General features: G+C 43.8%; 1 protein-coding gene across 14 annotated transcripts in view; it reads right to left on the bottom strand.

Moving 5' to 3' along the window:
- Positions 1-26,460, bottom strand: part of syne1b (spectrin repeat containing, nuclear envelope 1b) — a 66,825-nt gene that overhangs the window by 31,043 nt on the left and 9,322 nt on the right. For 4 of the 14 annotated variants that reach the window (XM_053844340.1, XM_053844341.1, XM_053844342.1 and 1 more), the window contains exons 4-76: positions 25,558-25,641; positions 25,260-25,280; positions 24,815-24,907; positions 24,574-24,749; positions 24,144-24,340; positions 23,960-24,069; positions 23,619-23,651; positions 23,404-23,511; positions 22,762-22,899; positions 22,309-22,473; positions 22,121-22,233; positions 21,408-21,576; positions 21,236-21,332; positions 20,664-20,866; positions 20,226-20,390; positions 20,004-20,156; positions 19,479-19,622; positions 18,857-19,024; positions 18,638-18,796; positions 18,391-18,555; positions 18,173-18,307; positions 17,231-17,389; positions 16,919-17,127; positions 16,619-16,727; positions 16,276-16,440; positions 16,000-16,167; positions 15,763-15,939; positions 15,030-15,170; positions 14,798-14,958; positions 14,571-14,721; positions 14,099-14,326; positions 13,931-14,029; positions 13,453-13,640; positions 13,209-13,332; positions 12,937-13,103; positions 12,542-12,695; positions 11,855-12,480; positions 11,605-11,784; positions 11,346-11,496; positions 11,120-11,278; positions 10,854-11,036; positions 10,676-10,777; positions 10,403-10,606; positions 9,914-10,121; positions 9,738-9,850; positions 9,476-9,681; positions 9,259-9,405; positions 8,767-9,058; positions 8,527-8,699; positions 8,133-8,442; positions 7,836-8,000; positions 7,131-7,487; positions 6,925-7,058; positions 6,321-6,498; positions 6,067-6,249; positions 5,596-5,739; positions 5,080-5,235; positions 4,796-4,960; positions 4,531-4,703; positions 4,302-4,455; positions 4,085-4,228; positions 3,792-3,956; positions 3,395-3,712; positions 2,958-3,113; positions 2,718-2,888; positions 2,329-2,655; positions 2,111-2,263; positions 1,860-2,027; positions 1,623-1,799; positions 1,406-1,552; positions 1,219-1,344; positions 518-694; positions 64-329 (exon numbers count right to left, since the gene is read on the bottom strand). In XM_053844340.1, the coding sequence (XP_053700315.1) occupies positions 64-329; positions 518-694; positions 1,219-1,344; positions 1,406-1,552; positions 1,623-1,799; positions 1,860-2,027; positions 2,111-2,263; positions 2,329-2,655; positions 2,718-2,888; positions 2,958-3,113; positions 3,395-3,712; positions 3,792-3,956; positions 4,085-4,228; positions 4,302-4,455; positions 4,531-4,703; positions 4,796-4,960; positions 5,080-5,235; positions 5,596-5,739; positions 6,067-6,249; positions 6,321-6,498; positions 6,925-7,058; positions 7,131-7,487; positions 7,836-8,000; positions 8,133-8,442; positions 8,527-8,699; positions 8,767-9,058; positions 9,259-9,405; positions 9,476-9,681; positions 9,738-9,850; positions 9,914-10,121; positions 10,403-10,606; positions 10,676-10,777; positions 10,854-11,036; positions 11,120-11,278; positions 11,346-11,496; positions 11,605-11,784; positions 11,855-12,480; positions 12,542-12,695; positions 12,937-13,103; positions 13,209-13,332; positions 13,453-13,640; positions 13,931-14,029; positions 14,099-14,326; positions 14,571-14,721; positions 14,798-14,958; positions 15,030-15,170; positions 15,763-15,939; positions 16,000-16,167; positions 16,276-16,440; positions 16,619-16,727; positions 16,919-17,127; positions 17,231-17,389; positions 18,173-18,307; positions 18,391-18,555; positions 18,638-18,796; positions 18,857-19,024; positions 19,479-19,622; positions 20,004-20,156; positions 20,226-20,390; positions 20,664-20,866; positions 21,236-21,332; positions 21,408-21,576; positions 22,121-22,233; positions 22,309-22,473; positions 22,762-22,899; positions 23,404-23,511; positions 23,619-23,651; positions 23,960-24,069; positions 24,144-24,340; positions 24,574-24,749; positions 24,815-24,907; positions 25,260-25,280; positions 25,558-25,641 (12,554 nt within the window). Of the gene's footprint in view, positions 1-63; positions 330-517; positions 695-1,218; positions 1,345-1,405; positions 1,553-1,622; positions 1,800-1,859; positions 2,028-2,110; positions 2,264-2,328; positions 2,656-2,717; positions 2,889-2,957; positions 3,114-3,394; positions 3,713-3,791; positions 3,957-4,084; positions 4,229-4,301; positions 4,456-4,530; positions 4,704-4,795; positions 4,961-5,079; positions 5,236-5,595; positions 5,740-6,066; positions 6,250-6,320; positions 6,499-6,924; positions 7,059-7,130; positions 7,488-7,835; positions 8,001-8,132; positions 8,443-8,526; positions 8,700-8,766; positions 9,059-9,258; positions 9,406-9,475; positions 9,682-9,737; positions 9,851-9,913; positions 10,122-10,402; positions 10,607-10,675; positions 10,778-10,853; positions 11,037-11,119; positions 11,279-11,345; positions 11,497-11,604; positions 11,785-11,854; positions 12,481-12,541; positions 12,696-12,936; positions 13,104-13,208; positions 13,333-13,452; positions 13,641-13,930; positions 14,030-14,098; positions 14,327-14,570; positions 14,722-14,797; positions 14,959-15,029; positions 15,171-15,762; positions 15,940-15,999; positions 16,168-16,275; positions 16,441-16,618; positions 16,728-16,918; positions 17,128-17,230; positions 17,390-18,172; positions 18,308-18,390; positions 18,556-18,637; positions 18,797-18,856; positions 19,025-19,478; positions 19,623-20,003; positions 20,157-20,225; positions 20,391-20,663; positions 20,867-21,136; positions 21,158-21,235; positions 21,333-21,407; positions 21,577-22,120; positions 22,234-22,308; positions 22,474-22,761; positions 22,900-23,403; positions 23,512-23,618; positions 23,652-23,959; positions 24,070-24,143; positions 24,341-24,573; positions 24,750-24,814; positions 24,908-25,259; positions 25,281-25,557; positions 25,642-26,460 lie in introns of all 14 variants that reach the window. The other 10 variants (XM_053844336.1, XM_053844334.1, XM_053844330.1 and 7 more) reach the window with 4 other exon arrangements.

Below are 26,460 nucleotides of genomic sequence, written 5' to 3' on the forward strand. Positions count from 1 at the left end.
GGTTTTGTGCATGACACACGATTATAAAAGAAAAAAAAAATCTGTTTAAGAGAACAAAAGTACCTGGCCAGATTGTCCCAATCTTTGGACACCTGTCCAAAAAGAGCTTCCACTGCAGAGATACAGTCGTGGTACTCTTTGGCCCGCTGTAGGTCCGCCTCCCTCTGACTCTGCAGCTTCCTGGCATGGTGGCACAGCTCCAGCCAAGAGTTGCTCAGGTGGTCCAGCTCTGCATGTTCAGGAGAGTCCCTGCTCTGAGTCAGTCTGCTGACCCTCTCTGTCATCTTGGTTAGAATACTCTGCTTGGACTGGAGATGAATATAGCACTCCTGTGAAATAGAGATAATTTATCAACAAATAAAATGATGCTATCAAAGTAGTAGCATTAATCTTTATGATCTGCGTGTCTTACTTCGATAGATCATATAACTTTCTTCCAATATATTTAAGAACAAGTCATATCACGCTGAATTATATTTTTAAAAAACATATATTTTTGTGGAACATATTTTCTCACCTGTGCCTGAGTCAGCATGTTTTGTGCAATCTTTGTCTCTAACTCGGCAGGTCTTCTGGACAGACTGATGAGCTGCTGCTCCATGTCTTGAAACAAGCTGGTGAGATCTTGCTTCTGCTCCTTGATGTCCCTCCAGCCCTCAGAGAGGTCATGAGCGAGCGACATCCTTTCCTCGATCTGAATGGAAAAGCAGACATTTTGGGGATGAACAGAGAAGTATACAGTTGTTTTCGTCGTGTTTCAAAAAGTTTTATTGTATTTTATTGTAAAAGATTACTGGTACATAAGACCCTGATGAGTTACTTAGTTGCAACCAGTTGCAAGAGAATTTTGAGGTCTTACAAAAGTTTTTTCATCTCCTTCGTAGTTGTATTAGTTTGGACATGGGTTCACCAGTCTTTTCTCTTGTTTTTTGATGGACATTTTTAATATTAAAGACTGAGTTTTGATTTGAGCTTTGAATGTTCAGACGGTTCCATTAGAAGAACATGAACAATAGTTTGTGTACATGAGCATCCATGAATCCACTCTCAACATAGACTTTGTTTGGGATTGATATGCTTGGTAAAAAATAATCTGAAATTAATAATATTCACACAGAAGTTGGGAAATGTTCTGTAAAAAGAATATGAATAGAACATTCTTGCTGTTATGACACATAAAACCATTTTTCGTCTTTTTTGATTTAAGAAAACACTGACCATGAGCTTGACTTTCTGGACCTCTGCGGCTGTGACTCGAACGGTCTCATCAGAGAGATCACAGGCTGAACACACCAGGTCCAGGTAGGTGCTTGCCTGCTCCTGAAGAGCCCTGTAGTGCTTCACCTGCAAAGCCACCATTAAAGTTGAATACAAAGACATGGCCTTCGTTTGAGAGTCTTGATACCTGTTTAAGTGCCTCCTGGTGACCGGAGGGTCCCTGCTGGTTGAGCTCCACCTCCTCTTGCACAGCGGAGAGCCAGGTCTGACACTGCTGGAGCGTGTCCTGGTGGTTGACGTGCTTTTGCAGCTCTCTGTCCAGACTTTGGTATACCTGGGGAGCAGATTGTTTTGAGTCATGCACCTCCCTGGGTTTCTCCATCGGCACTGAGTTTCTGACTCACTCGCTGAGCTGTGCTACATATGGCCGAGTAGCTATCTCTGGTTCCCTGCTGGTGAGCTTCCACTTGCTGACTGATCTTGGCTTGGACCTGGTCGGTACAGCTGGAAATGAGACCTTTTCCTTTCTGCTTCAGGCTCGTGAGACGATGCTCAAAACTGGAGATCTCCTCCATAATGGCCTAGACAACCAAAACAGACGTCAACATCACTCAACATTGAAAATATAATGTAAGTGCCACCTTGTGGCGAGCGAGCTGCTGAGTGGCCATTTCCATGCTGGTGGCCTGCATCGACTCTGAGGTGACCAGCCGACTGGACATCTGTAGGAGCCACTTTTCCACCTCCTGCAGCTCACAGTTGTAATCCTCGTGCTCCTTCACCCACTCCACAAGGTTCTGGACTTGTGTCTGCAAGAAAGCATAAAATTCACAGGCAAAATGAATTCATTAAAAATGAGTTGCTGTCCACTTAAGTATCTGAACTTGCATACCTTAGCTGACAAACACAGGTCTTGATAATCAGTCTGAAGCTTTTTCATGTTGTCACTTATCGCCGGATCATGAATGCTGCTTAGCAGAACTTCCCCTTTTGCAATGACGCTTTTCACAGCTGACTCATGAGAGTCGACTGTCTGCTGGATCGTCTGTGAGAAGAAAAGCAGAATTTTACTTCTTCGACTGATTCAGTTTGAGTTATCATTTCCGGTACCTTGTACTTGGACAACTGGGCCTTCTTCTGGTACAGTTCAGCTTTTGGTTCCACGCTTGATGCCAGAAGGTTTTTGGTCTCCGCCAGCCACTGTGCTTGGGTTTTGTATTTATCCATGAAGTCTTTGGAGAGCGCGATGCATTTCTCGTGGGCGGTGTGTTCTGATCGCAGAGCAGCCATTAGTTCTTCTCGCTGGGTCAGCTGGGTGTCTACTTCCTTCTTGAGCTGCTCTGCCTCGGGCTCCTCTAAGAACATCATGGCTCTCTCTGTCTTCTCCCGCATGCTTTTAAGGTAGGCGTGACCCTGCTCCATGTCTAGCTGCAGAGCCTGAAATAGTTTCGTCTCAAGTTTGTTACAAGATAATGTGACATGTCATAAAGATTCCGTACCTCCAGCTTCTTCAACTTCCTCTCCATGGCAACGCGATCGACCACTTCCACACTCACTGCCACGTTGCTGAAGCTGTTCCTCGTGGAGCTGAGCCAGTCTAAGAAAGTGACGAAGGAAGTTTGTGCCTCTTCAATGCACAACAATTCCTCTTGAAGCTGTTTGATTGTCTCCTGTCGATTTTAAACAGTGGCTTGTATCAACGTTTTTTTCTTTTTACACACTCATCGTCATACTGTTACCATTAAATGCAGGAGAAGAGCATGGAAGCGGGCTGTGATTTGGGTGGCCCTGGTACTGATCCTGCTGCTGAAGTGGGTCTCATCCAGGACCTGCTGGGCCAAGAGACTGAGGCCCTCCATCTCTTCCTGATAGACTAGAACCTCCTCTTGCCAGCCCTGCCAGACAATGACAATGATATAAAAAGGACCTGAGGGTGTGACGGAAGCTGTCTATCAGCACACAATTCAAGCTCATCCAGGGATTGTGTCGTCGTAGTGTCCCAATTATCCAGAACTCAAGGCTCGGGGCCAAAGCTGGCCTGACAAATAATTTTATATGCAACCCGCATTTTACAGACGGACAGTTTCCTTTTTGTTCTTCAGGAAGAGTGTACAGATTTCACAAACACACAGACACACTGCCACGTGCATTTATGTAACGGATTTATTGTAGTTACCTTTATCAAATGCAGCTGAGCTTCTTTTGTAGCCTTGTCAGAGCGACGGTTGCTCCGTAGTTGTCCTTTGGTCTCCATGCCTTTCAGCCAACTGTCCAGGCGTTGGAATTTTTGCTCCATCTGTCTGAGTTTGGCCAGGGCACTGTTCAGTAGTGACCTGGTGTCAGCCAACCGGGCCTGGTACAGCTTCCACTGCTGCTGTACTGTCTCTAGGGTGCGCTCTTCGGTCTGAGGACATCCCCATGGAAGCAGCTTCTCCCGACTGAGCAGAAGGGTGTTTAGCAGAGCCTGGCCCTCGGTGCACTGCAGCTGCAGTTCCTGGAGAACAAGAACATCGATTGTATTCGACTATAGTAACTATCAGCTGTCTGCACTACGGACTTGGCTATTTACAGACCTGCAGGCTTTGGAGAGACTCCTCCAGCACGTCAATGTCGCCCTCCAAAAGTGCATAGCAGTTCAACTTGTCCTGTTCCTGCTCCAACCAATCCTCAAACGACTGGAGGCTGCGTTGGTATTCCTCATGTGTTTTCACCAGCTCCTCTGCTTCACCCACTGCTTTCTGAAGAGGCAAAACAAAAACAAACCCCTCACATTTAAGTCACTCGGCCATTATCTAAAAAAAATGACATTTTCATTTTAGTATTCCAGAGAATGTTTATTTCCTCTGCACTGTAATAAATGAAATACCATGGCGTTGTCTTTGATGTTGTTATAGCGTTCCTGCAGATCTTGCAGCTCCAGTTGAGTCACAAAGCTGTCAGTGATGTTAGCACTCTTCGCTGTGATGGTGCCCAGAAGAACGCTGTGGCTAAGGACTTCCTCATACAGTAGCTAAGAGCAGAAATGCACTTCAGAATGAAAATCGTGGCGGCCACGAGTCACGTTCCATCTACTGTACACAGACCTTGGCTTTACTCAGATTGGTGCTTTTGTCTCTCATCTCTGGATAATGCCTATCAATGGGGTCCAGAGTGTCCTCTAAGCGGTCCACCCAGGCCATAAACTGTTTTATGTCTTCCTGGTAACTGGTCCACTGAGACAGAGCTCCTTCCAGCTGACTGTAGAATTGGAGAAAACAAAGCATCAGACAAGGCAGGGAAATTAACTTTGCCACAAATGAAAAGTGCCCAGACCTTTTGCATTGAATGGAGGCAGACAGCAGCGCATCCCATGATTCTTTGAGTTCTTGAATCTGCTTTTGAACCACAAACACTCCATCTGCTGAGGTATTCCTCTGAACTGATTCACCTCTCGTGATCAGCATCTTAAGCTGGATCTCTTTCTCCTGGCGAGCAGTCAGAAGAGCCTGGTGGCGAAGACACACGACAAATGAAGTGCAAATACAGCGATATAACAGATATGCATTGCATGTGCTTTGATTATGCCCATGGTTTTTACCTCTAGTTTGATCATCCGACTGTCGAGAACATTTTTGTCCGTGGTGGGGGCACAGTAGGTCTGCAGCATGTGGCTGGTATCAGCGACCCAGTTATGCAGGTCTTTTAACCCTTGAGATAAGAGCTGGTGTTCGTTCACGATGCGGTCAAGCCGTGACGTCTTCTCCTGCGAATCAGACCAGCATCACATTTGCAAATGGAACTCACACACCTCTTATAAACTCAAGCACATCCCTCTCCAGCAGCAAACCCACAGAGGCAAAGGGAAGTCGACCATAACCGTACCTTGGTGAGGTTGGTTAAAGCTAGGAACTGAGCAGAGAGCTGCGACACACGGTGCACAAAGCTCTTTCCGGCCGCATGTTCTTCAGACAGCAGCTGCGCCTTCTCTTTCAGCCTGTTCAGCTGAACTTCATGAGAGGCTAATTCCTCAAGCACAGACTGGAAGAGCACAAGCGGGTTAACAGAGGAGCAGGCCGGCAGACACAGGTCAACAAAGACATCAGAGAGAAAGAGGCAGGTTAGAGATTAAATTACAAGCGGTAGATAGTTTTTCTAGTGTTGTCACAGACAACTATGACACCGTTTCTTTCACATTATGCGACTGTTTTTGCTTTCCTCTTTTCAAAGTCTTCTGACTTCTGTCTTGCATATTATAAAGACATTTCATATGGCACAGAGAGAGACCCATAACAAAGGCAGCAGCAGCAGTGCGGGGCAGAGCTAGTCTGAAGCAAAAGAGAAACCGATGCTCTCATCCTGGTTGGAGATGTGTCCCTGACACTTGGATAAAACAAATACCTGCAGCTTGTGAAGCTCAAGCTTCTTGGCGGTGAGATCATAGAGTCGAGTGTTGCTCTCCTGGATGGCCAGCTCGGTGAAATTAAAGCACTCCTGAAGAGGCTCAGCACTGGCTTCAAAATCCTCCATCTGTGACACCAGGTTCTGGAAAACATTACAGGACAAATGTGTGAGGAAATGAGCTGGTTCACGGCATGTGAGGGTGAGGGTTTGATTTTAGATATCATTATTCACTCAAGTAAACAGGACTGAAGTGATGAGTGAAATAGGATGAGGTAGCATATAGATTGAAAACTAACTGGGACCTAAAATGGAACCTTGTGGAACGCCATGGGCAAATTTAGCTGTAGATGAAGAGAAGTTATACGGTGACTGAAGACGTCCTGTCTTAAAGATACCACTGAAACTCTAAACTCGTCTTTTAGCTGTTGTTACTAATATTTGGGCTCCAACAGGATATTCATTGGTCACCTGGAGACTCATCTCTCGATTGTGTAGGTTGGACATCAAATTTTTCCAGTCCTCTTGCGCGGAGTTCATTTTAGTCCGCACTGCATCGACTTTGTCTTTGGCAGCTATGACAGAGACAAGCTCACCGCTTACGACCACAGTGTTGAGCTTGGATTGGCTCTGCTCTCTGTCACTCAGGAACCCCTGCAGAGAGAAACACAGCCGTCTGCCCACAGTTTCATTGAGCCACAGCTGGTTTTATAAACAAGTTTTACTTGAATTTTCTGCAAGCTGGAAGTAGCTTCGCTGAGATTTTGTGGCGCATCAAAACACTTAGCAGTGTTGATCTTTGCGTTGACCAGCCATTGTTGGAACTCTCTAAATACTGAGCAGAACCCCTGGTCCAGCAGCTTCTCCTTCTTTTGGCATTCTCTGGAGGCTTGTAGACTCAAGCTGGAAATACACAACAGAATCATTAAACATGCAGAAGTGACCCCCAAAAAACGTGATATAAAGACATGACCCTTTATATTTTACATTTCACTCTGTCTCATTATTTTAAAACAAATGGAACATTAGTACGCATAAAATGTGTCAGCAACAGAATGCTTTCTTAAGTTTACTGTTTTACTTTGAAAATCACTCAATCTCCGTTTTCAAAAGGTGACACATCTATGCATCCCATCTCATCACATCTTTCTCCAGTTTCACCGCACTCTTTCAAGTATTTAACTACTTTCACTGGATATGTGTCCATTCGTTTTAGTTGCCAGAGCTTTACTCTGCTCTCACGTTTATGATCCCTTTCTTTCTCCCAATCTCTGCATACATGTGTTCTTATGTGTTCTTTGGACTGATGGATCAGACTGTGTTTCTTACCTGTTATATTCTTTTATGAGGCTGGACACTTTCTCTGACTGAGCTCCTATGTCTCTGGAGAATCGACAGAGATCATTTAACTGAGTCTTCAGTCTGTCAGACATTGGACATTTGACGAGTTCCTCTAGTGTGTCCTGGAAATTCAAAAGCAATTGTCAAGTAGAGTGCATCAGCGTTGTTGGGAAGTGAATGAATATGGTCAAAACCTTTGCTATCCTCCAGCCTTCCACTGCCTCTGTCCCCTCATTTTTGCCCTCCGCCTGTGATAGCTTCAAACGCCACTCAAGCAGCTGTCGGTTGAACTGCTGCATGTCTTGCTCGAGCTGCGCAGACAGGCTGCTGAATTCCTGCTCGGAACTGGCCATCTGTGAGAGTGCCATCTCCAGACTGGAGCGCGTTTGAAGTGCAGCGCGTTCCCACTGCTCCAATGACGACAGTAAAGTCACCTCTTCTCTCTCAATGGCTTCGTAGCCACCAGAACCTGTATGATCCCTCGCCACGGCACCACATCTCTGGACCCGGCTAAGTCTCTCTCTGCCTCGCTGCTTAGAGTCAAGTAGTTCCTGAAAAGATAAAACCAAAAGAAAATACTTGAATGCAAGGAAAAGTGGTTCAAAGTTCCAGTCATCTAAGCAGTTGTAACAATATATTTACTCCCTTTAAGAATGACACACTAGGAATAAGTGTTTAGGTTTGAGAAAAAACAACCCAAAACAAAACACAAATTTGTTTGTTTTCTCATTCATTCCATACTCTTCTTCATGGCTCTCTTGTGCGTGTAATCCTCATTCTGAAGCACTACTGCCATCTGTTTTAATGACACTTTATTAAAATCCAAAAGGGCATCAAGCACCTTCAGATATGTGCCACTGTGGACACAACAACAGGCAAAGTATCTTTATATGATTCACCTGCACTTTGGAGAGCTTTTTCTTAATAGATGCAGAGTCTCCTGAAAGGTCAGACCAGCGCTGGAGTTCCTCTTTCGCCGTGATCAACCAGTCATTGAAATCTCTCACAGCATCCAGATACTGCTCATGTTCCGACACGATAGTCTGCATGGACTGGACTTTAGCCTTCAGGAAGACAAACCCAAGCATTTGATAAAAGGGCTTCCGGATTTGTTTTAGTTTTCAATTATGAGACAACCAATCTAGCTGTACAGTGGACTTAAGCATACAACAACAAGCAGGCTCACAGCATTTTACCTTGACAATGGTTGAAATGTCATCAAAGTGTGTTATGGTTTCCGTCCTTGTCTCCGGTCCGAAGGTCTGGTCCCCGGTTTTTTCAAACATCTCCACAGCTTTGTCCGTGAGAGAGGACAGGGCGGCTGCATGAGCGTCCACGTCTGTCTGCGTGGCTTTGAGACGCTCCAACAGAACGGCCTTCTCCTTTAGGCCTGGCTGCAGAGGAAGAGCCAGCGCCACCTCCTGCTCCACAGACTCCATCCACTGGTGCAGCTGGCTCTTGCTTTCTTGGTAACAGCTCCACTGGGCCACGGTCCACTCCAGACGACTGAGCAGGAAGACATGAACCTTCAATTCATCTTCAAACGTGGAATACACCCTCGTGAAAGTTGGTTCAGGATAGGATTCTCACCTGTGGCAGCTCATTGAAATCATCAACAAATTGGCCCAGGCATCTTTCAGACTTTGCAGCTGGGTACAAATGGCCTCCTGCCCTTCCATTCTGTTGTGCTTCAGGACCTGCTCTCCTTTCCCAACTGTCATGTTGAGCTTCACTTCCCCTTCTCCCTTCATGAGTAGAATATCCTACAACATACACAGCAACATTAGAAAACAGATCTCACTTTATCCAAACAGTTAAACCTTCACTGACCTGAACAAGAGACAGTCGTTTTTCCAGGGTCTCCTTGTTACCAATGGTGCTGTTGAGTGAAGCCAGGCGGTCCTGGACTCCATGCAGCCAGGCCCAGGTGGTCTGCAGTGTCTCCTCAAAGGCCTGCTGCTCCAGTAAAGTGAGCTGACAGCTTCGCTGTTTCTCTTTGACACGTCTCAACAGAGCTTGGTGCTGCGACTGCAGCTGAGCAGAGACTCTGGTCTCACTACCATCTCCTCGACCACCCTCATTGAGCGCCTGACCCTCCTGACATAATCTTTCAAAGGAATCCCTGCGAAGGAAACCTCACATTAGTGCACTGGATCAGGTGACCCGAAACTTCCAAATATGTTGCATAATCATTCCAATAACATGCTGATTTCCATCTTTAAATGATCATATAAGTCTCAGGGGAAGTGCATTGAATTGACTTCGCCTCTTGAATTTCCACGACTCCTCATTCAAAAATCATGACATAAGGAGTTGACGCACCTCTCTTTAAGCACCTCTTGATGAAACTCTTCCACTTGCTCCAGAACAGCTTTTTCATGACCCCGCTGTGCTTCAATCAAATCTGCGCTCATCCTCTTCTCCATATGTTCCAACCACCACCTGAGCTTCCGAAGTCGACCCTCAAACCTGCAGGGAAGTGAGTTACATTTGATGACAACAAAACTACAATTACATTGACAGGATCAAAGACGCTCACCCTTTGACAAGCGACGCACTGTCCTCAAGAATCTGCTGATTCTGTCTGCACTGCTCCACAAAGCAGTCCCAGTCCTGCTGGATGGAGGAGAGATGCTGCTGGATCTGCCCAGCACTGGCCTTAGGAAGATGGAGGAGCAGTTTCTCTCCTTCCTCACAGACCTGAGTTAAACGCAACTCTCCTTCCTCCACTCTCTCCATTGCCCCCTGAGATAAAAACAAAGTCTTATACACTGTAAAATATAAGACTAAAAAGCCTTTACCTTAATTTTCTGGAGCTTGCATTCAACAACATGAGTGTCTCCAGATCGGTCAGAACACTCTCTGACGATCTCCCGCTCTTCTGAAAGCCAGCGATGGAAATCCTGAACTACATCTGAAGACAGAATGTAGGGGGAATATTCAGACAAGGATTATCTTGTAACTCAACCAGACTCACCATTGAACTGCTGCTGAAGACCATTTTGCTGGGATGACAAAGTCCTGGCACACAGCTGGTTGACAGACTCATAACTCTTTATAAGGTCGGTGAGTGCTGAGCCCAAATCTGAAAGTTCTTCCGAGGGATATTTCCGACAGAGCACGTTGAGGCTCTCCCTGGTGGTGTCAATGCTTCCCTGTTGATTTTGCAGTTCTTTCTGAAGGTCCTGTCAATAACAGAGTCGACATGTTTTGCAGTTGCAAGTCAGTGGCCAAAAAAAAACACGCGTATCTTTGACCATTAAGTCATTATTGTCAATCAAAACTGCAGGTACTTGTGGCAAAAGGTCTGACCAACACATCAAAAATAATAATTCCATACTTTGATTTTGTGTTTGGACACATTTTTAGTTGTTGCATGAACATTTCAGCTGCAGTATATCACCAGATCCAGTCAAATTGAACACTTAATGTGGGAGATTTATATGAACTTGAAATGGCGTCAAACCTTTACTCTGCTGATGTCCTCTGGGTCTGAAGCGCTGGGCGAGGACACCAGGGAGTCCTCCATATTTTTAAGCCACAATGACATCTGGCTGATGTAGTCTTCCAACTGCTTCTTCTGTGAGCTGAAATCCATGAGGGTTCTCCAGGCGTGCTCATAGTGCTTCTGAACGGAGCTGATCTTCTTTTGCAGGTCGGTTTCCAACAGCTGCCAGAAGTGGAGTTGGAATTGACACAAACTCTTAGAGAAATACACAACAGCCTTCGCCAGTAGTACCTGAAGTTTTGTTGGCGTTTCTTGACTTTGACTGTTCTTTTTCAAGTCAGACACTTTGCTCCTCAAGGTTTGAAGGTTCTGCTCTTTATCAGATATTTCTGCCTGTGGAGAAGAGATCAGATTTTAAGTGCACAGAACGTTTTAAAGATTTGAAAGTATCTTCAACCAGTTGTCCTACCTGCATGGAGGAGAGCCTGGCTGACACCTTCTGACTGTCATTCAGATTTGTGAGGCTCTCGTTCAGTGTGATTAGGCAAGTTGTTGTCCAGTTCTCAATGTCATTGTTGATACCATGCACTTCGTCCCACAGACGCAGGTTTCCGTGGAGAAGCTGGATGTTTTCACCAGTTCTCTCTGACACCTGAGGATGAAAGAAAATGGATCAATCCATTCTTTGGTAACTGAACCTGAGGCTGAACTCATCGTAAGGCGGGTGAAACTTACATCCAGCCACTGATCCACAAGAGTGTCCATGTCCTTTTTAATCACACTGCAGTCACAGTCAGGGATGTTCTTCAGTTCCATCATCAACCGCTTTCCTTTGCTAGAAAACTGGTCCAGTTCCAAGTGTTTGGCAGTCATTTCTGTCTTTAGGGCTTCATGCTGCAGATACAGTACAGAAAGGTGTATAAAAGCATAGAATAAAACACACTATACAAGTCATTTTTACCTTGGACAGCAACCTCTTAGACTCCTCATAATCATTGAGAACAGATCGGATCTCAAGCAGGGATTCAGAGTGCTCTATGATGCCGTTCAAGGAGGTTTTCAGAGTTTGGTATTCTCTCATCAACTCATCAAGGACGCTGCACTGCTCTTGCCTGTCAACCATCAAGTCAGGAAACAGTGACGTCACACGATCAGGATCACCCAAAGAAGTGAAGATATATTCTAATCCTGAGTTATAAATTTGCATACTGACACCCTACCTCTCTGCGATGAGTTTCTTGGTGTCCTCCCAAGTCTTCTCCAGCAGACCGATCTCTCTCAGGACCTCTCCTGCTAACTCGGCATCCTTCTGGGCCAACTTGTTCCCCTTGTCCCTCAGCCACTGCTCCTCATGTTGGTGGGACTGCAGCTCATCCTCTAGCTGATGGAAGAAGCGAAGTCTGGAAGGAGGAGCAGAAGATGTCAGCAGAAGATGTTAAAGTCCGATTTGAATAATCCCAGAGCCAGTACCTCTGCTGCACAGCAAGGAGACTGGGTTCCTTGAAGCCCTGGTGATCAGCCTTCTCCTCAATATCCTCCACAGTTTTCAGGAGCTGCTCCTTCCTCTGCCTGAAAGAAGTCCAAAGAGTACCCAGAGCTTCTGCTTCACTCTGCTTGGTACCTAGCAGGTTTCTCACTGTATCCAACTCAGAGCTGAGAGCATCAGCCAGCATTCTGCAGGACACACGAGATCCTGCATGAGTACAGATGTGGAGATGGCTTTTGCACAGACTGCTGTCCAAATTGACAGCAAGCGCTTCAAGGTGGGAAACATCTGGTGCAATGGAGGCCATCTCTTGCTGCAGCTCCTCCACTCTTGCACGATCCCAGCTCCCAGCGCTCTCCACAGTCTGTCTCAGACCAGCCAACACCCCGGTCACCACATTGTGGGTCTGCAGAAAGGCCCCCAGTCTTTCCAGACACTCCAGCTGGAGCTCAGCAGTATGTTGCGCCTCCACATAAGGTTGAAGGCAACTGTCTGCTCTGCTCCTGACATGATGAGCTTCGCCAGGCTCACAGACACGACACAACCTCTCCGCCAGCTGATCCAAACTTTGTCTCGCATTAGATTGTTTTTGCAAAGCCTCTTGTGTCTCCTGTAAACGACAAGATAGTGATTCCTTTTTGAAACCTTCAAACTGGTAATGAGTGCTTTACCTTGATGTGGATTATCGATGGATGCAGGTCACTGATGGTGACTTGAGCAGCAGCGTGCAGCCTAGAAAGTATGGCCTCGCTCCACTGAGAAAACTTCAGCAAGCTCTGATCAAACTGCTCTGCAAGTGAGAGGTGAGCCTGGAGGTCCTCGATTCTTGAAGACAAAATTAAAATCAAGATCAAAGAGCATTAACCTAAGGGCAAATTCAAGTTGTCAGTTATGTTAAGAACAATCATGAGCTCTATCAAATTGAGAAGGAAACCTCACAAATAAGGTTTAGAAGAGAAAGCCCAGTGGGACAGAGAATTTTCAAAGACTACCAATATATCCATAGATGCTTGAACGTCTCTTGGTCAGGACTTTGCATTGGATTCCTGCAGCTCATGCTACTTACATTTTGGGAAGGGCAGTCGTCTGACCGTTTAATCTCTGCTGCAGACTGTGAAATTCATCTTTAAGCTGTTTGACTCTCTCTGGATGAGCCGTGGGATACAACGATGCTGCGAGAGACACCAAGTCAGCAAAGGTGGACTGAAGCACCTGGAACTCAGACTGCAGCGCCTGAAGATGAAACACATTAGAACTAATCTTATTACTGTTCAGAAATAAGGGCACAATTTACATCCAAAATTAGGCTCATTAAAACATATTTTCATGAGGTAACACCTGTAAATCCTGGAGTTCTGTACGTAGCCTGGACTTGTCAGCACAGAGACGATGACTCTCTGATTTGGTAGCTGATTCACTTCTCTCCAAACAGGAGACAAACATCGACAGCTTTTTCTCAAACCTGCATGAGAAGAAAGTAAATCGCCATCCATCTACAAGATGAACTTCCACAAAAAAGATGATACAGAAATGGATCATTCATGTACTCCACCTCAATACCTATACTCCCCTTTGTACTTACTTTTGCCACTGAGACATGATCCTTTCCAAATGATTCTGTTTGTCTTTTGCATCCTGAGAATTTTGTTCACAGCAGGAGTGGAGTTCAGCCACAGTTTTCTCTGCTTCTTCTCTATCACTGAGTCTCCTGGCTGCCGCTGATAGAGACAGTAGACTTCCATGCAGCCTTTCAAGGCACTGACACACGTCCTTGGGGGCAACAACAATCACGCAAGCAGTTGTTATGCACAAATAATGAACAAATTAATAATGAACTTCAGTTCAAAATATGGGACAAACTTTTAACAGCTTGACAATTCATTTTAATACAATGCAAAGGAATGACATGAATTTAAAAAATATACATTTAAAAAATACTTCAAATATGGTTTGAGTAACATAATTTCTTGACAGTAGTTATATTATTGTAAAATATTGTGAAATATTATGGTAAATATTATGAGCTGGACCAGACAAGGATGGAATTCATTTGTTCATACCATGTGGTTTTGAAGAGTTTTGTAGGTCTCTGATGAGGAAGTGCAAGATACAACTGGAAGCATCAAATTGCTCTGCAGCTTATTGAGAGATTCTTGGACCTGGAAATCATTGACATAATTTTGTTCATCTCCTAGCCACAGTACTACATTCTCCTCAGTGTTTGTTACCTCATTTATGCCCATCTTGAATTTCTGCTGATGGGAAAAGTTCTCCGTCAGTTGGGCGTCCAGCTGCTGAACGCTGTCCTTCAGCTCATCCCAGTAGCGACCAATTTGGGTCAGACGGGCCTTGAGCCTTGCGACCTCACCTGAAGAGACAAACTTGGCGACAGTCTGGGATTCTGCCTCCAGTTGAGACAGACGCTCAGCTCGCTCCTGAAGCTCAGTGCCAACTCTCTACAGGTGTAAACACAGAATGCATTACGTCATTTAAGAAGTTTATCATTTAAATACAAAGCTAAAACATGTCAACAAACTGGTACTGTGCTGAAATCAGCAAGTCACATGACACAGTCTTTCCTCAGACAAATTTTTGTAATTAAACTGGTGTGTGGATTGTTCACTTCTCCTTTTGTTCTTAATCGTCACAGAGATATTTTTTGGAAGTCATAAATGTATGGGACATTAAGTACAACAGTACCTTCACTGTTGCCATCCGTTCTTCCAGGGGAGAAGTGGATCTCCTGACAGAGTCCAGCTGTTTCTCCTTGTTAGAGATCCATAAAGACAGATCCTCAAATCCAGCTCCAAACTGATCCCACTGGAGTCTCATTTCCTCCACAGTCTGAACTCTGAAATAAGTAAAACTTTAACATAACTGCAGTTGTTTTAAACCTTCAGCACTAGTTGCAAAGACAATTATCTTACTCCTTCTTCAAGCCGGCCTCCACCTGGTCCAGCTGCTCCCTGAAAGAGTGGGCCTGCTGCAGCAGCAGATTCTTGTTCTTCTGGCTGAGCTGGATCTCTGCTGCTCTCTTTAGGAGACTGTTCATATGAGAAGACTCTGCTTCACATTGCTTCAGCATTACCTGGAGTCAAACATGATCATTGGTCTTGTTGTGTACAATATATACCATCCTGAAAAAGGGTTCAATCTTACCTTGGTCTGGTCAAGTTCAAAGACAAGGCTCTCAGGGCTGCTGAAGTTCAGGTCTCTATCCATGGCTGTTCGGGCCTTATTGACAAACTCTTGTACTGCTTCTTGTTGGCTGTCAAATTCCTGCCACGCAGCCAAAGTCACCTGCACAACCAAGGTGTATTCGAGGATGTCACTGTTATCACTTCAAACTACTGCTTTGTCCATTTTAAGAGGGAGTTAAGAGGGAGACGCCATCTTGCTGAGGCCACAACATTCTTATGTTAATTACTTAATTTCCGACTAATATTACCTTCAAATTACTATAGAAAACAATCACATTTATTTGAGCCCAATAGGAGACTTTGTACAGTTCAAACAAATTGCAGCATTGAAGTAGGGTCTTTTTATGATTTTTATGATTGGTAAATAAAGTATATCCTGACAAAAGAAAATCATGAAACATTGTTTAAATGAATTTGGATAGTGTTGCCTCCACTTTCAATCCTGTTAATATTTTTTTTCCATTCATCCGAATCATTTCTCTGTGTCAGATAAAATGAGAAAATGAAAGTGATACAAAGAACATCATAAGATGAACACATTGTCTCTTTGTGATAGTAGCTTAACAATAAACACAACTTGGATGGGGAAAATGCATTTAAATCTTGTCATTTTTTGTCATCACTTATATCTTTGAGCTATAATGTGTGTCATAAGTTAGCAGGCAAAAAAGCACAGCATCTAATGTACTGACCTCAAGACTTTGCTCCTGCGACTCCATAGTTTGTTCCATTTTGCTGACTGTGTTCTCCAGACTCTGAAGATCCTGCTGCAGATTCTCCCCGACACCCTCCTCGGTCTGTAGCTGCTGTCCCTTTGTGATCAACTGCTGAACATCTTTCCTCTTCAGTTTAAGGCGTTTCAATAGTTGCTGGAAATGTAAACTAGAGTTGGAAAAATGCAACTTATATCGGAAATTTATAAATGCTACCTGGTAAACCAGCAGGAGTTGTTGGGCTTCTCGAACCGTTGGACAATCAAGGATTTTAGAGACTTCCGCCTGGGCCTCTTTCTGCCCCTGGACAAGATCGTCCAGAGTCGTTTTGACCTCTTGTCTGAACTGGACGCAGTCACCCACAGCCAAGACCATCTTCTCAGCCTGGAACGTACAGGAGTTGAAGAGATACAAAAATGATGTGATGTTCTACTTCCATATTGTATGTCATATTTTAGGGCTGGGGAGGTAAGGCGGTGCAAGAAGTCACACCTCAGACAGAGATGTGAGCAGCCCCTTGAAGTCGGTCGTAAGCTTGCTGAGGATGCTCTCTTGTTTCTGGGCATCAGGGTCAGCAGCGATCTTCATCAGCACGGCCATACGAGCTTTCAGCCAGCCCAGGTTCCCCTCCTGCATCTCTGCATCCCGTCTCAACTCCTGCACATGGCAGCACAACGTGACGACAGGATCACTCGATGGATGGAAAATGTTTTACGACCCTATTTCCCGCCAAAGAGTCGTGAATAAATCAGCAGTGCGACTGCTGCATGCGGCGAAGGCAGTGCAGGACTATTAAATAAAAATGACTGAGGTGTGTTTGTGAGCAACAGCTTACCAGTATCGTCGACTTCACCTGGCCATACTTTCTCGGGTCACCGGCCCGGTTCCTCAGAAGCCTCAGTTGGCTTTCTTTGGATATAAGCCAGCAGGATAGCTCAGCATATCTGTGTCAAATGAAAGACAGGTCAGTGACCTTGTGGGTAGAGTACCCTAACTTGTTTCACTTGGCTAGAGAGTGCTTTTTTTCTCATAATGTCAACCAGCTTTAAGCTTTACTAAACCTCCCATATACTGAACATAGTAATAATAACTAATAGTAATGTGTAAATATTGATGATGTGGGGCGTAACTGTACCTTAAGCCGTACTCCTTCCATTTGTCTTGATGCTGCATCAGCTTCTGGTGGGTGTTTTCAATTTCCTCTGAGACTTCTGTGAATTCTTTTCTGGCTTTTCCCAGTGTCTTGTGTGCAACGTCTCCCTCTGGAAGTTTCTGGCAAATTTCCTCCATCAACTGAAGCCTCTTCTCACATATGGACTGGGGACCTTTTTCCCGGAAAAAGGCCTGAATTGGCATTAATTCACAAGTTAGATTAATGGACTCATAAACAAAAAATGTATTTGTTCCATTTATTATATTTATATATTTATTTTTTCCAAGAACTCACCCTATGCTCTTTAATAAGCCTTTCACTGCCCATGCTGGCAAGGTGGCGGCTCTCTCGGGTCACTTCAGCCTGACACTCCTGCAGTAACACCGTGAGCTTGCTCCTCTCCACGTCCACTTTGAGGCGTAGGAGATGGAAGACAGATTCTGTTTGGATGTCCTGGAGGATAACAAGCACAGGAGCCATGACCTCTTATCCAGGGTTAAGGTTAGCTTCAATATCAGGCCACTTCAGAAACAACTTGCGACTTCAGTGGATGTCATGCAGTGGTCATCGATGTCAACGGAAGTAATCAGTATTGCATGTAATATTTGGCTACTAATAATGGATTTCAGATTAGTTAGTTTACGTTAGACCAGTGCTTCTCAAATAGTGGGGTGGAGCGTTGCCAGGGCATGTAATCTCGAGGAATATACTTTTTTTGCCATACTAGAATAAAGTGTAATCACATATCCACTCGTGATTTTTTTCAGTTTTTTTTTCAGAAAAGTTTACGCACTTTCGTTTTTTTCTGTTACCGAAAAAAAAACATTCTAAATAAAGTTATTCGTCATTGGAAATTGATCTATATTACTATTTTTTATCTTTTCTTTAACGTTAACAAGGATACAATGTTATGCAGAGGTGTATATATAATAATTTAATTCACAAATTATAGTATTTACAGAGGTGGCAGAGAGTTGGGAGGCGTGAAATGTTTACTTGTTCTTGGGGGGGCACAACATAAAATAATTGAGAAGCACTGTGTATATATATATATATATATATATATATACATATATATATATATATATATATATATGATAGTATTTACAGAAAAAATAAGTAAAATCAAAATAAAGACTCAGAGCCACATGAGAGTTACTGGTGGATTAAATCTTTTCCCATCAAAAATGAGTGCTCATATTGAAATGACCTCATGAAGCCACATTGATCACCAACCTTCCAGTGCTTGTGCAGTTTCCTGACTGTGTCCTGCAGCGACTGCTGCTCCTGCTCAGGCAGAATATCCGTCAGCTCATCGCAAGCTTTGAGGAAAGTGTTCAAGACCCGCTGGTCCAGCTGGCTGAAACAATCCTACAAGAAGAGACAAATTATTGAAACGTTTTATGCATCAGATCTTTCAGCTGAGGAAAAGAAATACATTATAGAAGACGCACTGTGTGTCTTTTAAGCATTTCCTGTGGATCTCCTCTTTCGGTCAGACAAGACTCAGCCATCCTCAGAATCTTCTCCAGCTCAACTTTTGACTCCTCAAACCTCTTCATGAGGCTGCTATTGGCCTCCATGTGCTTCCTCCAGTCCGTGGCTTCTCTAAACATGGTCTTCACAAATAAACCAACCATAGAATAGTCAGAATAGTTGAAGTAACTTGTTTAAAGACTGAGGAAGTAATGTTAAGTTCACCTGTGAGGATGACTGAAGGTCTGCGACCCGCTTCTGCAGCAGACTCATATCCATGTGCTGCAGAGTTTTACTGACGTTAATGCTTTTCTGGATGCCCTGGTGATTCTTCTCGATCACTGTCAGACACTTCTTACAGCTCTGCGTAAACGTCGCCAGCTCCTGAGGGAGTTCAAGAGTTACCTACGGGTGCTTCTTTCTCCTGGAATGTTGCTAATTTACCTGACACTTCTGCTTGAAGTCTACCGGAGCCTCTGAGTCACTTGTACTGGTGATGTGACTAGCCTTCTCCAGAGCCTGATAGAACCCTGTGATGTTCTTCTCAATCTCCTCCAGCGGGGCTAGAAGAGACTGAGACTCCCGGAGAAGTGGCAAACAACGCTCCCTCACCTGAAAAAACAAGGTGTCAAAATTAAAGATTTGCCATTACTGTATTTATCACTTGGTGAACAATTATTTTAGACGAATACAGTATGTTACAGACTGAAAGCATTATTCTTTATAATAATTTTCCACCTTGAATAAACATATTGAGGCTTCAAATTAAATCTATAGTAACACCAATTCATGAAACACTGCCAACAATATATGGACTACCTTTTTCTTTTATGTATACACAGTACGAAACAATGCAGATCAATATTGGTTTCTTCTGATTGACAGTTGTTTTTTTTTTATTTTATCTTATGATTCATTTGAAAGCCACTTACTTTGTTAGTGCAACACGCTATCACATTTCAAAGCTATTACAACAATCAATTATTACAGGGAACAATGGTATCTGATCAATCATCAGGTATGGAATTAAGTGGGGGGTTTTTTCAGGGTGTAGAAGCAGACACACCTTGCTAAGCTGCTCTTTGATCGACGTCATCACTGTCATCATCTGGGACACCTCTCCCTGTGAAGTGTCTTTGGTCAGAAGCTGCGCTGTCCGGCCTGCTGCCTTACATGCGGCCTCCATCGCCGGCACTTTGTGTTTGATTTCCTACAGAATCAGAATTATTTTCTGACTATGTAAACAAAACATTTGCTTCGGTTTTGTGACACAAGCGACAAGAAAGCACAGGGTGCCTCAAACAGATGAACCAAAACAAAGAGATGCCGTTAAAGTTTGGGTAGGGGATTTTTAGAGTGAGTTCCTCAAATAGACTTCACGCCCGATTAAAGTTGATGTTGTACACTTTTGATAGCTGAGAAACGTATAATAGTGTAGAAACAGCGTCATGTTGTTTCAGACAGCTGTTCAAAATGATCAGCTATGTCTAGCAAACTTAACTGCAGATCACCGACCCTACCTTTAGCTGCTCTGTGTCACAGTGGCAGCAGGGAAGAATGTACAATACAAAGAGGCTTGTGAGTTGTTCACCTCAACATCCTGAACAAACGCTCGGACATTCAAGAAGGAAATCTGCACTGGGGCGGTCATCTTCTCGTTCGTTGCATCCATGAACATTTTTAAGGTGTTGATGCCATCATGGTAGTCCTGCCTCAGCTTATCAACCTCATCCGCTCGGGCATACTGGAAAGGAAACAAATATTTTTCAGGGTCTTTTTAGTGATTCATTTCTTCAACAGATTCAGTATTTACATATTTGACTTTCACAAACAGCTCCCTCCATCTTCCATTTAGCAAAAGCAGCTGCTGCTTGAGGTCCCTGGACACTGTGTCGTCGCACGTCTCGATGAGGAAGTTCCCAGCATCATTCATGTCCATGTGCTGCTGGACCCAGTGGGGAAGGTTTCGGAAAAAATCCTGGGAACAATTGAAAGGTATCTAATGCACAAAACTGATCTGGACTCTACATGTTTTTATGGTCAACAATATTAATAAAAAGTAAATAAAAGAGACAAATATTTAAGGTGATATAAATAAAGTAAAAAAAAAATCATATTATAACTTTAGAATAATAAATAAATTCATAAAATAAAAAGTAATGCATTGGTGAAAACAAAAAACAAGCTTTTACCATGACGTTTATATCTACATATCTACAATAAAGACTACAGAAAACCAATATGTACTTACACGTTTGGAGTTCTCTGACTGGTTCAGCATCTGCTCTGCGTCCTCTAGCCACGCCTGCAGCGCTGCCACAGTACTGCTGTACTTCTCCCAGTTACTGATCACCTCCTCCAGCATGCTCCGGACGCTCCGTACCTCCAACGCCAGGTTCTTCCACTGAGCAGTGGTGTCATGGAGAAACCTGCTCACACCTTCTGCTTCGTCGACTAAACCCAAAGGTTATGGACAGAATAGATACATCAAATTAAAGAGAGTCAGTCCCCAGTGGCTGATACAGTAGGTTAAGACACCATGCTAAGTGGCATTCATGTTAATGCAGAGACACACATATATTATTCATGCATAATGCAACAGTTCATCATGGGAGCTTTGATCTTACAAAAGGGTAGTGCGAGTCCAGTTATTTGATTTCAGAATCAGTTCTAGAGACAGGCATGATTAAGGAGGAAGTTCTGTCAGGCTGATTTTGGACTTACCCCGAATACTGGTCTTAGACCCTAAAATATGAAATCAATGAGTAAATCTAAGAAAACACACTGCAAAAACTGGAGCACAGAAACAAACGCGGTTCTTACTTGAGCTGTCAGACTTCACATAGACCTCCGCAGCTTGCTTCAAGGCAGTGAACATACTCTCATACTGTTCAAAGAACTGGTAGCCTTCGATGAAAGTCTGCAACGATCACAAGTGAAGATGAAGATGAAGATGCAACAAACGCTGCTACGTTTCTCAGTTACCAGCACTCACAAGGTAGCTTTGCAGCAGCAGCTCGACTGAGTCCCGCCTGCCGTATTTGATGATCCAGGACTTGAGCTTAGACTCCGCCAAGATGAGAAACGCTAAGAGTCGATACTTCATCTCCAAAAACTCCATTTTGATCAAGTGAGCGTGCGATGACGTCGACACAAAATTGAACCTGCAAATAAAAACAAAAATTATTTTCAGTTCATAAAAGCATATAATAATTCAATACAGAATAAATAACAATCATGGCCTCCTTGTTTCAGTGTCACTATTCGCACATAGCCTTGTTTAACCCTTGAATGCCCTGCAATAATTGGCATAGTGGACTGGAGCGCTTGTCGTGTTTCTAAACAACGATACAGAAGATATAAATACATGTGACTCACTTAATGAATTATAAATCTCCATAAATGCGTAATATTTGATTGACCTGGTTGTATGACATAAAAATTCTTCCTTTAATTTCAAACTAGAACATAAAATATGCATCAATCCATATAATACAGTGACATATTGGTTATAGCACACAGACATGGCTCAAATATTGATGTATCAAATGACGCACGGTGCGTCAGTGGTAAGTGCTGCGGTGAATCATAATTCTGGTTATTAAAAATGCGTTTCCAACAATGAAATTTTAGTTCCTCATGAGGACACCGATCAGATGAATGCCTCTTTTTTGATGAATCGATCTCATACAGCCACAAAGTTCATACCTTTCTGCCATATCCTGGAGCTGCTCCGCTGGGACCGGAACACCATTGACCGACCTGTCCCGGTGGATCTGCTGGAAAGGCTGCCTGTGCATCTCCAGGTTTTTTAATACATCCTATAAGGGAACAAATTGAGCTCAAAATAAGCCGAACATGAAGAGCAGCGTGGATCTGAACTCTTCAAAACCCACTCTGTGCTGCTCCAGTTTCCGGTGAAAAACATTAGCAGTCTCTTCATGAGCGTGGTGGGTGGGAACGTCCTCCCGCAGAGCCATCTCTGCTCTGTGCAGCCAGGCCCCGATCACTCCCAGAGGGCCTGGAAGGGACTTGTCCAGATTGATGTGCCACTCCAGCAGCTGCAATTGGCAGTCATTAATAAAAAAACAAAAAAAGATCCCACTACAGAACAGGCTGTTGACAAGCTCTTTCACCACACAAAAGATGAATACCAGTCTAAATAAGAGGAGCAGAGGGCTAGCAGAACAAACCCTCCGCTGTTTAGCTCTCTGCTCTGAATTCAGATTTTTGTAGTAAATGGTCTATAAAAGAACAGTACTACAAAAAGGAAACAGGGAGACTAACCACAAACCAGGAAAAAAACCTCTTTCCCCAGCTCATTCATTAGTGATGAAGCAGTTACCCACCCTGGCAGACACTCTGTCCCAGGCTTGTTTGACCAGAGCCTGATCCACTGACAGCTTCCCATCTCTGTGGACTGGCTGCAGCAGCGGCTCGGTCTGCTTTTTCTTCATCTCATACTGGACGCGGAAGCTCTTAAACGCCTGCACAAGCAGAAGCACAAAGATATTCTTAGGAGGCAGAGGCTGGTTGACTGGATTCATGGGCTAATGATGAAATTACTCTCTTCCCCGCTGAACAAAATGTACAACTTCCCATGACTGTTTTTTTTTTACCCAACAGACTCACAATGAGATCAATGACACAACAGTCTGATTTAAGATTCAAGTTGTATGTTACAAGTCCTGTCAAATATGGCAGACTGCTTGCACTAACACTCATAAAAATTACTAATAAAATGTCTTCTAGTGTGATGCAACTCCTAATCTGGCGAGGGGAATCATCTGAGAGTCTATATACACGCAAACAGTTCAAATTGAAATGAACATCTTCAAGAAAAAAAATGCATTCAAGTTAAGATTAAGAAGCAGTGTGCACACAGGACTACAAAAATGGCTGTAATTCCACAGTGCATTATGAACTTGTACTGATTCCAGTCCTGTTTCAACAAACCAAAATGACAAACACAGATTAATCCACTCATGTACCTGATATTTGTCGGTGAGATTTCCCTCAGCTCCTTGAGCTCTGAGGACATCTCTCTCCAATTGGTCGAGAAAGACCTTCAGCTCTCTTAACATCTTCCGCTCCTCCCTCTGTTGTGATCAGCAGACACACATCAGGACCAATGAAGCTCATTTTCTGTGAGCAGAATACCTAAAAATCTACTCTCAGCATGCACTCCAGAGAGGATCAAACATACCTCAAGCATTTGTTCAATATCGTGGCCAGCAAACTATCCAGGAATAGCAACAAAGCACACAGAGACGCAGACACATCAAGAAGGTGTAGATGTGCAGGAAGCAAAGAAGGAGAGTTGAGGTTGAACACATTCAGAGAAACACATCTAACAGCTGCACTGGCTCTGACAATGCAAAAGGTTGAGCAGAGAAATAAGTAGGTGGGAAGTGAATCAATGTAGAATGAAAAATGAGAGCATGACTGACAGATAAACCTGCTATGCTTGTGTTACCCAAAACTTCATAGAGAGAACACGGTTTTACACACTAACCAAAGTCAAAAGGAATCACGTTGAAAAAATACCTCTCCATGATGTCCATCTGTTTCAGAGTGGTGAGGATTTGGGTAGTGTTTGAGGAACTGAGCCACATACGTCATGATGGATTTCTCATCCGGCTTGTCGACATCCACATCTGCCAGGTGACAGAATTCACATTTTAGGACTTGTCCATTGCATAAAATAATGTCAACACAAATAGCTCCGCACCTTCTGGATCCAGCAGGCGAGGAATTCCAAGTTCATGTTCTGCAAGTGCAAAGGCCTCCTCTAAGTTTTCCCTGTTGTTCCTTCTTCTGACCACCTCCATGTCCACCAGGTCGGGCCTGATTGACTGGACCACCGCCTGAAAAGCAATTCCATCGCGCCAGCTGGGGCCAAAGTCCTTCACCTCTATCCCATGTTGCCTGAGAAATGTTAAAATAAAACACTTACATTGGCAGAAAAATTACATTTTTGTTAAAATTTTGTTTAATAATGCTGTGTATCAGAGCATTGTATAGTACAGTATTACATTATTACATGACACTGATGTATCAGACTATATTGCCAAAATTATCAAGACTTCCCATGAATATTCACTCTGTAATATCACTAAAATATTGTTGAGTAAAATAATATTGAATTGAATGTGACATACTTAGCAGCAGTACACTGCACCCATCTGAGCAGGGCCTTTTTGGCGTTGCCCTGAAACTTGACCACCTTCCTCTTCATGGGGGGGCTTCCAGACTCAGAGTTGGCTAAACTCTCCACAGAGGAGTTGCTGATGGACAGAGTGTGGAGGGCTGGAAGGTTGCTGGTTAACTCTTCGATCTAAAGAGGAAGCAAAGGAGCAATTTAAGACCGACTACATGCAGAAACCAAAAATATGTATATACCTGAAAGTAGAGGATAATGGTCCATATCAAACCAAGGACTATTGACGGTCGTCCATCAGCGATGTCAGTGGCATGAATATTGACAAGTTTGATCTGAAATATGAAAAAATATTCACTGATAAACACCAAAGTATAGTGAATATTTTAAACCGAACGTGTTTCAATGACTGTAAGCTTGCTTAGCTTATTAGTCACGCGTTGATGCATTCATTCAGTGATGCATCTTTAACAGGAAAATGAGCCGAAATGAAGAGCTTATTTTGGCATCAGAGGAAAAGCAAGTCATTCGCAGAGAAAAGAAAACATTTCCGCATCCAGCCAGACCCAGGAGTGCAGGTCATTATCCTCAGATCAGTGAACAGAAATGTATCCAAGCACTACCAAAGACCTGATCGTGCATCAAAAAAATGAAGGCATACACAACAGCAAACGCAGGGAAACTGACCGGAGATCCTCGATACACAGACTGTAGGCATACATGATGAGAGAGAGATCACAACAATGTAAGTCTGAGCCCACAGGGAACCCGCAGAGGAAAGTGGGACACAGGCTGCGTACAGCCCAAGGATTCTAAAATCGGTTATGTAACCAAAGTAGTTGGTTGTTTCTCGCTTCCCTCAGCATTCCGCTTGTTGAGCAGCAGCGAGGTCTCTCTATTAGTCACACGCTTCGACCCAGCAGACTTATTTATACACCATCTTTGAATATGTTTCAGACAGTAAAGAGGGTCTACACCTGCTTACCTTCCTGCCTTCCAAGAACTTGAGGGCAGAGCCAATGTTGGAGACCCAGTGGATCCTCTTGAGCTGGCGCCCTTGCTCAGCGGGCTGAGTCAGAAGGACAACGCGACTGTTAGGCGGTGTGTATCAGTAAATACAATAAAAGAAAATCATAAACACAATCACTCAAAAGCATTATTAGCTATGATTAACATCGAACATAGTTTCTCCTTTGTCTGCTGGCATTTCACGCTGCTCGTCATTGGTGATCTTTCCTGTGAGCCTGGCCTCTTTCCCACAGCTTCCTGGTGTGACTCATCCACTTGATCGTTGCTACAGTTCTGAGCATTACCTTTGTTCTTAAAATAATCGGCACCAGATGACACACAATTCCTCCACTCATCATCCTCTCATCCACCAAGATCATAGAGAAGTTTCCACTTCAGCACCTCAGCTGGGATGTTCCTCGGGTCACCTCCCCTCCCACTATTCATCCTCTTCACAGAGACCCGCACTTCTACTTTGTAAATCCCCAGGTTGACTGATCCATCGTCTCTAGTCTCACACTCTCCTCACTTCAAAACACATTGCTATCCACGACTGTCATCCTCTCCTTTTTTGCTCTTCAATCTCTCCTAAACCTTCATGAAAGCTTTGTCTTCCTTTGCCCAATGTCTACCCTGTTCATCTCTCTTCTTCCTGAAACCTTCCTGAACCTCATCACTGCACCATCAAGTCTCCTTGTCCTCCTTTCTTTTCCCTGCTGGTACAACTAACACCTTGTTTCTTTCCCTTGGCACCTTCACTCCAGTTTTATTCATGCCAATGATTCCTGCATGAATTTATGATTTTTGTGAACTTTCATACATAGAATATGGACATTTATTACAATCACTTCAAGGGAGAGGTCAGAGCTGACAGTATCAC

Source organism: Synchiropus splendidus, chromosome 16 (assembly GCF_027744825.2).
Source record: "Synchiropus splendidus isolate RoL2022-P1 chromosome 16, RoL_Sspl_1.0, whole genome shotgun sequence".
Classification (NCBI taxonomy): Eukaryota; Metazoa; Chordata; class Actinopteri; order Syngnathiformes; family Callionymidae; genus Synchiropus; species Synchiropus splendidus.